Below are 14,561 nucleotides of genomic sequence, written 5' to 3'. Positions count from 1 at the left end.
AACGTCACTAATAATCGCATCTTAAGGGCCCTCCACACTCATGCGCGAATCACGGCGCGAAGCCGCGAACGCGCCGCGATTCGCGCATGAGTGTGGAGGGCCCTTGATGTGTTGACATTGGGGCATGGGGCATTTGATCGATTGGCCATACCCACCTGCACTGGGCCATGGTGTACAGGAGCCATAATATCGCATGCCATCTGTTGCACCGTCTGTAGAAGTGTTAAGGAGTGTACAAGTGTACCATACCGATATTGTATTTTTTCATAGACATAGTATATACAAGTAGTTATAGATGCGCCACCGAGCGACCGGGGGTAAGAGAAAGAATATTCATATAAAATTTGGGCAGCATAGGATTTTTTCTCTTTCACTCTTATACATTTCAGTATTTCGCCATCGCCTCCTACGTATGATGTCACCCGGTCGGTGATAAGTGCGGTGTAAAGCATGGCACTATTTTCTCTTTCCTTTTATAGGAATCGCAATAAGACTATCTTTGTCTATCAAAGAGTGTCAGGCCCTTGTATTTTTTAGACGATTGCAGCGCCATGTATTTTATCTTTGCATGTTATATCCTCTCAGTAGTTGGAAACGTATCAAAATCGAATGCAATTATCGGTGAAGATTATCTAACAGCCAAATTTTAACTCAAACAGACGTGTGGCTCTATTTACCTAGGCCAATTCGAATTTTAGTTATTCAATCTGTTTCCGATATGATACTGATTTATCAGTGTCAAAAATGACATCAACAAAACGTCACTTATGACACTGACAGTTCAGTATCATATCGGAAACAGATCGAATTGGCCTATACGTCAATGATAGCCGGAAACAAACAGATGCTAACATCGAATTGTATTTCTATGAAATTACCATGCCTTTGTCCCGCGAAATTGCAAATTTGTCAAGTAATAGAGAACATTTATTACTGATTGGGTGTGTGCGCGACAGTAGTGCTCGCTTAGCGGCTATGAATATTATTATTATTCTACAGCCTGATAGTACGCAATTGCTGTCGTTCATGGACACCAGTACCTAACACCAAAGGGCTTGCGAGTGCGCTGCTGGCTAGATGGGAGATCTGGAGAGGAGATAGGTTACAAAAGTCAATATGTAAAGGTACGTCAAGCTCAAGCGCAATCGCCGCTTTAAGTTCCCCCATCACACTATTCATACTTCACATACGCAACAACACGCGAACGCGAAGCCAAGCGATGCAGCGCGGGGTGAATCAATCCTTTGATTAGTGTCCTACGTGGGCGATCTCGTTGCGAACGCGAACGCCGTGGGCCCGCCGCGCCGCGCCGCGCCGCTTGGCGTTCACGAGTTGTTCTCTTACGTAAGGTAAGACGCTGCGTTTAAAATAGTTTTTAAAGGCATAGAGACAGTCTAGGCTAACTCTGCACCGTTGAATAGAACAAAGTGTGCGAGTATTATTATAAACGTCATATTATTATGACAGTCCATATACCTATATCCATAACAAATTGATAACAAGAAATAATATTTTTTTATCAAGCAGCGAGAGATAATAAATACTACTACATATTTATATTAAAAGAAAAATTTACCACTTCGGGTGGCAAGACTCGAACTTGCGACCTTTCGGAACTTCGGTCCGACCGCTCTTAACCAACTATGCTACCGAAGCTTACCAGAAGAACACGATCTTTCCATTCCTTCTTTTATTGTTTTACACGCCTCAAAAAAGGAAAGACTTCTACCTTCTACAGACAAAGTTGGTTGCCATATACAGAGCTCAGACAGTGAGAATCTATACATGTTATTATCCATTCTGTAGAAGGGACGTGTGCGGTGGGTATCGAACGCGGCAATTATGCAAACTGTCTGCCTTCGCTTATTTGTCGAGTGTTTTCTTGAGTGCCTAGGGGTGGCTGAGTCGATATCGCTTTAATTAGATGTTATCGATATTTTCAATTCAAGGTGCCTGACGGTGACGAAGCCTGAGTTGCAGATGTAAAATTATGGTTACTGATTCAAGGTGTAATTTAAGTTAAATGGATTTATGAATTAACTTCATTCATTCTCTACGAGCAGATTTGATGCTATACAGGAGATACTATGAAGGAATTTAATATTAAAAACGGAATAATTTAAGTGGGGCTCCCATACAGCAAACGTGATTTTTTTGGCGTTTTTTGCGTAATGGTACAGAAGCCTTCGTGCGCTAGTCCTACTCGCACTTGGCCGGTTTTTATTGTCACCCGTTAAATTGTAACTTAATAAAATGGGTTCAGATATCGATAGAGTCCCATCTCTACATTTCGATGGGGCCGCATCGGAACGGCCGCTGTTCTAAGACTCGTTATCTCATCTCATTGTGATCGCGATCGCTTGTTTCTCTTAACAAGATCTATGAATAACTTCCTTAGACGCGTATCCTATTCAATCATGTTTCTTTATGTTGCGCCTTGTTCCAAGAAGATACAGTTGAAATTTCAATGTTGTAAAAAGGACGTATTCTGCCAGGAATAAAATTTTTCGTTATAATTGGAGTAAAATGGAACAAGTGATCATTTTAATTAGAATAGGAATAATAGGTCCACAGACCGTTGGTACTTGGCATGGCACTTATTGCCCAAGTTGGAAAATAAAACGAAACCTTATAAAAGAAATCACAAATGTAATTATTTATACAACTGACAATGACACACAAAACATACAACAATAATACGAATACTGTATTGCCGACTGACCAATGATGTCTTCCATATCGTTTGACAGATCGCCATGATAAATTGCAGTCATCTGTAAATCCCTTAAGTCGTGTCAAGAGTGCCAACATTATTGATTTTTGTATCGTTGAGATCCATACTTATTACCGTTATGTTATCTGTGGTAAAGTCAATTTTGACGTTTAAGGCACGCAAAGCTTTCAATATTAAAATACGTTTTATATGTAAATATGCCGGTTTTTAGGTGTTATGAGGGATTAAAAATGTTATTCTAGTTATAAATAACTTACTAGTTGAACATTATCATGACTGCAGCTACTGTAAATGGTGTAAACGAGCTTCAACGAAACCCCTTAAAGTTGTATATACAAGACATCTTTCGGGCCTCAAGAACTGAGCAAAACAAGTATATATACGAAATTTTCGGCTTAAAATTCAAGAATGTGATGCTACATGGAGTTGTGACTGCTGTTTATAACACTAACGCTTCAAAAACGGCCACGAACTTCGATTTAACTGATCCGACAGGCTGCGTTTCAGTTTATTACGATAGTACGAAGAATAATTTGAATATACCTTTGCCGTCATATAAAAAGTTGATACAAGACTTCGCAGATGCTTCGAGAAGGGGAGATGACAACACTATGGTTATGGGTAGATTATTAAATAGCATAGAGCAGAAAAAAACTAGTCCATTATTTTTTTCAACAGGAGACTACATAAGTGTTGTTGGTGATATTTTTGTTGAAGATTTGAAGAACACTAGAATGATTTCAGCGTATGAATGTAGGTTAACTTCCATGGAGCGGGATCTAGTGTGGTTAGAAGAACTTAGGTATTTGTATGAGAAGTTTTATTTGTGGAAAATTGAATAAAAGTATATGTATGAACATGTATTTCATTTACATATATTAACTGACTCCTTACTGGTACAGCTACTGGTTGAACATACCCCATTATCAATTAAACATATTAATAACGGGTCACTCACGGACCGGCGCAGACTGCTTTGCGTCACCGTCGATGCAAGCTCCTGATGACGCTTCTCGGTACGGAGTGAAACATGTCGAGCGTTTTCGACTCAAAATACGTGAGTGACCCGTTATTAATATGTTTAATATGTCTGTGTCTCACTGAAGTTTTGTCATTAAAATATTGCAATTCACTGAAAATCAAACTGTTGCTGCAACAATCATCTGTCAAGATGCTGAAGCTGATGTTAATGATTAAACCTGGGATAACTCGGGGCACGTTGAAGGGATTTGATGTTGATAAATAAGATGTTGAATTGTCGATATATATTTATACATATAAAAATAATAAAAATAAAATAAGAAAGCGTTTTATTTCTGGGTAAAATATGAATATAAACTTATTTGCAAAACTTAGTCTAGGATATATATATATAAAATTACACCAGAATCCTCTTATGAGGTATAGGCCTCTTCCAGAATCTTCCACCTCTCTCAATCTTGGGCCTCCCATACCCAGTTGGCCCCCGCCACCTTAACTGTATAGTTAAGGTTGTCAGCCCAGCGTGCCAATGGCTGTCTTTGTTTTCTTTTACCATCTGGACCTCTCCAGGCTGTCGCTTGTAAGGTCCCTCGTCCTGGAGTCTGGCAACGTGGCCAGCCAATCTCCATTTAAACATATGTGCTCACTGAAAAATCCTCGATTACTAAAAAGAGGTTCAATATCATGTCCAATATAGAGCCTCTTAAGATAATAAAACCATACCGATGTTATTTCCATCAATATAATCACACTATGAAATCCATTTTAAAATAAAAATATAATACACGTTTTAATATTTTAAAATCCAGATAAAGTAATAATATTCAGTTACCGCAATAGTTACTCATGAAATAAGACTATGAAAACGGATTATATCGCGTATATTGTATTTATAATACATCCCAACGTTTTTTCTTCCGGTTCGAGCGCCATCTTGATAGTTAGCATCGTGATTAATTACTTTGTTTTTTGCTTATTAATATTGTTTAAAGTGTAATATCGATAGCTTATTATACAGTAAACTAATGTGGTAGTGTGCAGTGAATGGAGAATTAATTTTGAAGCGCGTTTAACCACCATCTTGGAGTCAACGGCCGGTAGTCCACGTGCTTCTTGTAAAGACTAGCTATCGATTTACAAGAGCTAACAAATCACCGTACACTGTCTTGTACAACCGTACAATTTTTGTCGTTTGTAAACCTCTCAATACCTTGATACTGGCGAAATAGTCCCACTGGGCTGAAGCCATAATTTTAAAAGAAGAAGAAGACATCCCAACGTTTCGAATCCTTTACAGCGTTCGTGGTCAACGGGTGTCTGAGGAAAAACTACAAAGTGCAAAAATACCCACATACAAAAAATTATGAATATCATGTGTCTATAGATCGCAGTAAATTTACTGTGAGAATCAACTTTTAGAACACTTAATTTCGTGATTTTTAAAAAACCATGATTATTTATTAAAAAACCATGGTGGTTTTTTTAATTTTTTGTTTACACAGGCATTATTAGATCCATAAGTATTAATTTAACACATTAAAATTAACAACTTGATCAGATAAAAGTTACATTTTGTACGGTAACACAGCAGAAAAGTTTTCTCCAATACTAAAATCAACACACCATTTTTGTATTTTTCTGCTGCGTTACCGTACAAAATGTAACTTTTATCTGATCAAGTTGTTAATTAAATACTTATGTATCTAATAATTCCCGTGTAAACAAAAAAGTTCAAAAAAGTAAGTAATAAAATCATAATACATATCTCGGGAAGTAAAAATTTGATGTTTGATGTACTGATAAAAACTAAGCTTCAATTTACAAACTAGTGTTCTGTATTAAAACACCGTTAGCCAGTTTCCCGGAGGTACAGCGACATCTAGCGCAGTATTTGAACAACCCTGTCAGTCCAACATTAACTAGTGCTAGTTTACCAGTGTTACACCGACATCTAGCACACGATTTTGACAACTCCGTGCAGGACAGAGTCCACCCCACCTGTCCAATATGCTTTGCGTCTCACTCTCTCATTAAGCAAAATGTGAGACGTAAATACACATGGTCCAAGAAATTGGAATACCACCCTAAAGGCAAGGATAAAAATATAAACCAACCAAGCAAATCTTGTCAGTAAATAAGAACAAGAAAAATTACACTCATCCCTTTCTTCTGGGCTCCAGCATCAGTGCAAGACAAAGACAGTATGACTCCGTCTACGCCCGAAATGAGACAGTCCCTAGACAAATTCTATAATATCGGTCCAGTGTGAGTGTGAGAGATTGGAAAGAATTCCGTATCTGCCTGTAATAAAAAACACTTAACACTACATGGTAAACAAAAGAGTGTATTCAGCTTTTTTTTCTAATGCAAAAAAAAAAACAAAGTGTACAAAAAGCCATTATAAAACGAAGTATAGGTTTTTCTTATCGCTCTTACTATTTATGTTCAAAGTTACTACAGTCTGTCAAAAAAGAGTAGAAATTAAAAAGTGGCAACACTGTAGTGTCGGCCCGTTTTTCTTAGATTGATTTGAAAGGGACGACACTACTGTGTTGCCTCTTTTTAATTTATACCATTTTTTGCCAGATTGTATCAACCTTCGTACATTGCGACAAGATTCACTATGACGCGCCGCACACGATAAATGCTAATACTATAGTTGATCAAGCAAATCTTATCAGTAGAAAAAGGCGGCAAATTTAAAAAATGTAGGCGCGAAGGGTTATCGTCCCATAGAAAATTTGAATTTCGCGCCTTTTTCTACTGACAAGATTTGCTTGACCAACTATATTATAGTTGGTCAAACCAAATTGTCAGTAAATAAGAACAAAAAAAACTATACTCATCCTTTTCTTTTGGGTGCTAGTACCAGTGTAAGAGTAGCGGCCCCCTTTTGTAAATATCTATCGTTAAATTTAAATAATCACAATTATTTAGCAGTGGCGCTACTGTGCACGTTGATGGGCTCTTAAACGAATAGTATTTTCTTTAGTAGGTAACTACATCTTATTTTATTATTATTTACCGTATTTCAATACGGGTCATAGACGTTACCGTTTACGCAGTTATTCAATTTAATCGCTGTAAATCGATTTAAAATACGGATTTTATGGATTCGTACCTTAACAGCCATAACAGACTACTCCGCACCGCACCGCGAACTTGGTGCCGATTGGTGCCGATGCCGTCAAAATATCTCTTCCTATCTAAGATATAGCTGCGTCCTTAACGCACGTACGGCGACCACCTTATGTTATGGGTCCTCTACACGATGGCCCAGCGTAGGCCAGTCCTTGGAGTCCCTTGGGACGAAGCTATGCGGTGGAATGAAATAGCAGTATCACTTGCTCCCTCTAACCCATAAATGCGTCCCTTGGACTGGCCTACGCTGGGCCATCGTGTAGAGGAGCCATTACACACGATCGATACGTGCGCCCACCGTGCGCCGCACCGCGACCTTGGTGCGGTAGTCTGTTACCGGTCCGGTTCGAGGTCTGTTCGATCGTATCCGTGTGTAAGGTGGTTCGCTGCAGGTACGTCCGTTAAGGACGCAGCTATAACTTAGAGCGAGAAAGAGATATGCTGGCTGAGGTCGCGGTCCTTTACGCCCGTCTGTTACAGCAATAGTGTAGTGCCGCATCTTTTAAGGGGCCCACCCATTACCAGTCCGACGGACGATATCAGCCTGTCAGTTAAAAAAAACTTTGAAATTAACTTATTTATTTATTAATTTCTAATGCCAGCACCACACTGCGCTGTATTTGGCAAATATTCGTGTTGCATCCCTTTTGTTTTGTATGTCAAAGGAAAGAGATGCAACACGAATATTTGCCAATTGCCAAATAAGGCGAAGTGTGGTGTCAGCATGACAGTGTCATACAGATAGAACATGTAGTAGCTAAATATATTTAAATTCGGAATTTTAATGTTTACACAATAATTGCGGCAATAAGTTTAATATTCCCGGCCTAGATATAATTGGTATATTTTGGAAATGATGGAGTTTAATATTACAATTAACACAAAACAAGATTTTTTTAGACTAAAATAAATAGTTAAAAAAAAATCAACTCACTATAACCTACGCTACGTTACTACTATTATATTATTTATTCATTAACAATATTAATATTATTAATAAATAAATAATATAACAGTATTAGGTTATTATGGTCTTTAAAAAAACATTGTTTTCAGTACTTCACATTAAATGAATGTTATTATATAAATATTATTGAACACAATAATATAATATTAATAATATTATCACTGACACGACTTAACGCTATAAGGGCATGTTTTTATAAAATTGGAAAATGTAGATTCCATGGTTACTGTACTAGAACGAATCGCACAGATCTAGAAAACTATAAATACATTGTGTATAATTCAGTTCTAAGTTTTTATAACCAGATTATATATATTTGTTTCACATAAATATATTAAACGAAGTTAATGAAGGCGATTTTCTTTATCTTCGTCGCTGTTCTGTGGGATAAGGTGGAGGTAATTTTGATCATGATTTTATAATAAATTGGAAAATGTAAGTCAACCGGGATAAATGCATTGCGTCTTTTAAAAATATTATGTATCTTCTAAATATAATATTTAAGAACTATTGCTGCAACTAGAGATGGGCCGAATATGGACTTTGTCGAATACGAATATTCGGCCGAATATTCGGTTGGGCTAAAACTGCCTATAACGCTGAAAACAAGTTCATTCAAATTTCAAGCCCGCGGTCTGCACTCATAACGTGCTTTTGACCCTTCTCTTCCCAACCGGGAATGTTTATGAAAACAAACGGAAACGTCTCATACCTGAGGGCCTACCGCGAACCACGTTTGACGTGTTGCCTCTCTGTCGCACTTGTAAATTCGTACGCAAGTGTGACAGGGAGGCGACACGTCGAACTTGGTTCCCGTTAGGCCCCCTAATCGCGAAGTGCACCCGCAATTCCGCACTAACTAGCGGACGCCCTTAAAAATGTTCATTCGGTAAATATTCGACAGTTCGAACCGAACTATTCGGCCGCATACGAACATTGAAAAATATGCCCAATACTGAATAATTACCGAATATTCGGTCCATCTCTCTATGTTCGAAGTATGGTCACCGAACATTTAATGTAGATGGCTATTAAATAATAGTTATAAAATGTTCCGTTTAGAAGATATCTTTAAAAGAAACATTTACCTCAAGTGATCCATTTAACCGAGTTGACCACTTACAAATTATATAGCAGGACGTTTTGGACGTATCTGCTCCAAAGAGTACAATAGGGTAGACTCATATAGTAAGAGGACTTTTGTAAAAAAGTCATTAAAAGTGCATTTACGCTTTGAATAAGATGAAAATATTTATAATCGTCTAAAGTATTCGGTTGTAATTTAATTCCTTGATGATGATTTTTCAGAGCGCCAAGATTCGGGCAACCCGCAGGCAATGGATCCAGTATCAACCACCCAACCGAAATATATTTCCTGTCCAAAACCAATACTACAACTGGCAGTATACGAACCAAAAATTCCCAATTTACAAGAACAGTAAACTCATATACAGCTATGTTGACCCGCTTGGTGCGCGATTTAATATGTATGGACGTCATCTAAACAAATTATTAGCTAATAGAGAACAACATATGTATCAAGTTGGGCCTGGCTCTGGCCAGTCAGCTTGGTGGGTAAATAGAGGACTAATTGGACAATCTGGATATCAAAACTGGCTAAATTATTTTAGAAGACCTCCTGTTTATAAAAACTTGGTCGGAACACGTACTTTTTATAAAAACTTAGTCAATGGAGGACACGATATTAATCTACCTATTAATCGAAATGATAACCCTGAAGGTAGCGGGCAAGATGATTACGATATTGACATTCGCGTCAATAGGGCACCAAACTCGGAACAAGTTAATTATTCAGTAAAACACAATATCCAAAATGTTGAAAATGGAAATACTTTTTTAGTCAAAAGTGATGCAGAGGGGAAACAAAAGGCTCAATTTAATATCAATAAGGAAGAAAGTGGCTCAATGTTTTCAGTTACTGATCATGATCTGATGACTTTAACAAATATTGGTGTTTATGAATTAGATCAAAATAAGTTAGACGTTGCCAACGAAGCTTCACTACAAAATGTTATGAGTGAAGTTAGTACTGATAACGTAGAAAATACAAGTAACAGTCTTTTAAGTGAAGATCGAACCCAAAACTGGGCTGACCATATTATTCATCCATACTTACCAAAAAATATAATAAAGATGGTACCTTCACCAGAAAAACAAAACTGGGCCGACGCAACACACAGTGATAACCCAGTGATAGTGAGTGGCTTGAACAGTGACAAAGTCAAAGAGATACGTGAAGATAATGAAGGAAGTGTTAACCCAGTAACTGTGGTACCGGAAAACGACTTGACTTCTGATAATGGAGATACTATCAAAGATGAAGCTGACATCAAAGACAATACTAGCACAGAGAGTATCATTACTGAAACTATTATATCAACAGACGACACGAGTTCTAATGACAAAAGTGGACTGTACGAGGCCGATGCTCGTCTTCAAAATCAATTGAAAGAAATGAGTAGAAACATAGACATCACTCTATTAAATTATTGGAATCCTTTTCCTCATGAGAACTTATATCCTGTTAATCCAAATTATCTTAACTGGAAAACCAAATATCCTTTCCTTGTGAATGTAAAACCTCGTGTGTATCCCTTCGGCTTGCCACCAAATCAACAACAAATGATTAGTTATAATATGCCGTTTTACGGAAATTATCAAGTAAGTATTCAGAAACAAGATTTTAGTATTTTAAGGTTCAAAGATATAAGGTCTATTAATAATAAATTACGAATATCATGTTACAAGTTTAAATCTTTCTCAAGGTTATTTGTTTATTGCGGCGACCACAATTTTTTTTGACTAATGGTTCAATGTTTTACTATTATTTTATATTGACAGGCCTTGATTATCTACCTTTGATCTATCAATTATATCATGCTTGGCTATAAATATCTGTTATATTAATGTAAAATATTTTCAGCGACCAAACCCCATTATTCATCCATACTTACCAAAAAATATTATAAAGATTGTACCTTCACCAGAAAAACAAAACTGGGCCGACGCAACACACAGTGATAACACAGTGACAGTGAGTGGCTTGAACAGTGACACAGTCAAAGAGATACATCAGATACATGAAGATAATGAAGAAAGCGTTGACCCAGTAACCGTGGTACCGGAAAACGATTTGACTTCTGATAATGAAAATACTATCAAAGATGAAGCTGACATCAAAGACAATACTAGCACAGAGAGTATCATTACAGAAACTATTATATCAACAGACGACACGAGTTCTGATGATAAAAGTGGACTGTACGAGGCCGATGCTCGTCTTCAAAATCAATTGAAAGAAATGAGTAGAAACATAGACATCACCACTCTATTAAATTATTGGAATCCTCTTCCTCATAGAAACTTATATCCTGTTAATCGAAATTATGTTAACTGGAAAACCAAATATCCTTTCCTTGTGAATGTAAAACCTCGTGTGTATCCCTTCGGCTTGCCACCAAATCAACAACAAATGATTAGTTATAATATGCCCTTTTACGGAAATTATCAAGTAAGTATTCCAAATGAAGATTTTAGTATTTTAAGGTTCAAAGATATAAGGTCTATTAATAATAAATTACGAATATCATGTTTCAAGTTAAAATCTTTGTCAAGGTTATTTGTTTATTGCGGCGACCATACATTTTTTTGACTAATGGTTCAGTGTTTCACTATTATTTTATATTGACAGGCCCTGATTATCTACCTTTGATCTATCAATTATATCATGCTTGGCTATAAATATCTGTTATATTAATGTAAAATATTTTCAGCGACCAAACCCCATTATTCATCCATACTTACCAAAAAATATTATAAAGATTGTACCTTCACCAGAAAAACAAAACTGGGCCGACGCAACACACAGTGATAACACAGTGACAGTGAGTGGCTTAAACAGTGACAAAGTCAAAGAGATACATGAAGATAATGAAGAAAGCGTTGACCCAGTAACCGTGGTACCGGAAAACGATTTGACTTCTGATAATGTAGATACTATCAAAGATGAAGCTGACATCAAAGACAATACTAGCACAGAGAGTATCATTACAGAAACTATTATATCAACAGACGACACGAGTTCTGATGATAAAAGTGGACTGTACGAGGCCGATGCTCGTCTTCAAAATCAATTGAAAGAAATGAGTAGAAACATAGACATCACCACTCTATTAAATTATTGGAATCCTCTTCCTCATAGAAACTTATATCCTGTTAATCGAAATTATCTTAACTGGAAAACCAAATATCCTTTCCTTGTGAATGTAAAACCTCGTGTGTATCCCTTCGGCTTGCCACCAAATCAACAACAAATGATTAGTTATAATATGCCCTTTTACGGAAATTATCAAGTAAGTATTCCAAATGAAGATTTTAGTATTTTAAGGTTCAAAGATATAAGGTCTATTAATAATAAATTACGAATATCATGTTTCAAGTTAAAATCTTTGTCAAGGTTATTTGTTTATTGCGGCGACCATACGTTTTTTTGACTAATGGTTCAGTGTTTCACTATTATTTTATATTGACAGGCCCTGATTATCTACCTTTGATCTATCAATTATATCATGCTTGGCTATAAGTATCTGTTATATTAATGTAAAATATTTTCAGCGACCAAACCCTATTATTCATCCATACTTACCAAAAAATATTATAAAGATTGTACCTTCACCAGAAAAACAAAACTGGGCCGACGCAACACACAGTGATAACACAGTGACAGTGAGTGGCTTGAACAGTGACAAAGTCAAAGAGATACATGAAGATAATGAAGAAAGCGTTGACCCAGTAACCGTGGTACCGGAAAACGATTTGACTTCTGATAATGTAGATACTATCAAAGATGAAGCTGACATCAAAGACAATACTAGCACAGAGAGTATCATTACAGAAACTATTATATCAACAGACGACACGAGTTCTGATGATAAAAGTGGACTGTACGAGGCCGATGCTCGTCTTCAAAATCAATTGAAAGAAATGAGTAGAAACATAGACATCACCACTCTATTAAATTATTGGAATCCTCTTCCTCATAGGAACTTATATCCTGTTAATCGAAATTATCTTAACTGGAAAACCAAATATCCTTTCCTTGTGAATGTAAAACCTCGTGTGTATCCCTTCGGCTTGCCACCAAATCAACAACAAATGATTAGTTATAATATGGCGTTTTACGGAAATTATCAAGTAAGTATTCCAAAGAAAGATTTTAGTATTTTGAGGTTCAAAGATATAAGGTCTATTAATAATAAATTACGAATATCATGTTTCAAGTTTAAATCTTTGTCAAGGTTATTTGTTTATTGCGGTGACCACAATTTTTTTTTACTAATGGTTCAGTATTTTACTATTATTTTATATTGACAGGCCCTGATTATCTACCTTTGATCTATCAATTATATCATGCTTGGCTATAAATATCTGTTATATTAATGTAAAATATTTTCAGCGACCAAACCCTATTATTCATCCATACTTACCAAAAAAGATTATAAAGATTGTACCTTTACCAGAAAAGCAAAACTGGGCCGATGCAACACACAGTGATAACACAGTAACAGTGAGTAGCTTGGACAGTGACAAAGTCAAAGAGATACATGAAGATAATGACGAAAGCGTTGACCCAGTAACCGTGGTACCGGAAAACGATTTGACTTCTGATAATGGAAATACTATCAAAGATGTTGAAGCTGACATCAAAGACAATACTAGCACAGAGAGTATCATTACTGAAACTTTAATGTCAACAGACGACAAGAGTTCTGATGATAAAAGTGGACTGTACGAGGCCGATGCTCGTTTTGAAAAACAATTGAAAGAAATGGGTAGAAACATAGGCAACACCGCTCTATTAAATAATTTGAGTCCTCTTCCTTATAGCAACTTATATCCTGTAAATCGAAATAATCTTAACTGGGAAACCAAACATCCTTTCCTTATGAACCGGCCGAAACCTCGCGCCTATTCTTACGCCTTGTCACTAAACCAACAACAAATGATTAGATGTAGTATGCCATGGAATGATATTTATCGAATTAATCAAGTAAGTATTCCAAAAAAGATTTTAGTAGTTTAAATTCCATTTACAGACACACTTTATTTTATTAATTTCAATCTGTGTTAAGGTTATTTGTTTATTTCGGCGAGTATATTTTTTTGACTAATTGTTCAGTGTTTTATTATTATAATTTGACAGGCCCTGGTTATCTACTTTTGATCTATCTTGCTTGGCTATAAATGTCTGTTATATTAATACATGAATTACCTGTTTTTTTTAGCGACCAAGGAATGTTGAATGGATCATACCTTCCCGAGAAAATATTTCTCCAGAACAAGTTAATAATCTCGTTTCACGTATTTACTTAAATCCGAATATAAATGTTAAACCAGGATATGAAAGATTCACGCCAGAGAAAACTAGACTTAACACTTTTCTGGAAATGCTTCAAATGTTTGGTACACGCAACTTTCCTCGAAATATCTACAAGAATACACCACCTCGGGACTTGGATATGAAGTATGACCTGGATGAAAGACGTTCCTTTGATTTTGATTATGCCGACGGTGCTTTTCAACCAAACCTTTACAGAAGGTTTCCTTTTTTATATCAAAGACCACTAAAAGTTATTAATTTTCCGGGGCGATTTAATAGATACAGACAAAAACCTTATGTTGATCCACGCGAGCTTATTATTGAAATTATTGAATCAG

At 36.4% G+C, this 14,561-nt stretch overlaps 1 protein-coding gene across 1 annotated transcript; it reads left to right on the top strand.

The window, feature by feature from the left end:
- Nucleotides 1-2,875: 2,875 nt before the first annotated feature.
- LOC134751921 (uncharacterized) lies at nucleotides 2,876-3,591 on the top strand. The gene has a single exon (XM_063687469.1). The coding sequence runs from the start codon at nucleotides 3,007-3,009 to the stop codon at nucleotides 3,574-3,576; it is 570 nt and encodes a 189-aa protein (XP_063543539.1). The 5' UTR covers nucleotides 2,876-3,006; the 3' UTR covers nucleotides 3,577-3,591.
- Nucleotides 3,592-14,561: the final 10,970 nt, after the last annotated feature.

The sequence above is a fragment of the Cydia strobilella genome, chromosome 23, assembly GCF_947568885.1.
Source record: "Cydia strobilella chromosome 23, ilCydStro3.1, whole genome shotgun sequence".
NCBI classification, from domain to species: domain Eukaryota; kingdom Metazoa; phylum Arthropoda; class Insecta; order Lepidoptera; family Tortricidae; genus Cydia; species Cydia strobilella.
This window is presented reverse-complemented; position numbering and strand designations above follow the sequence as displayed.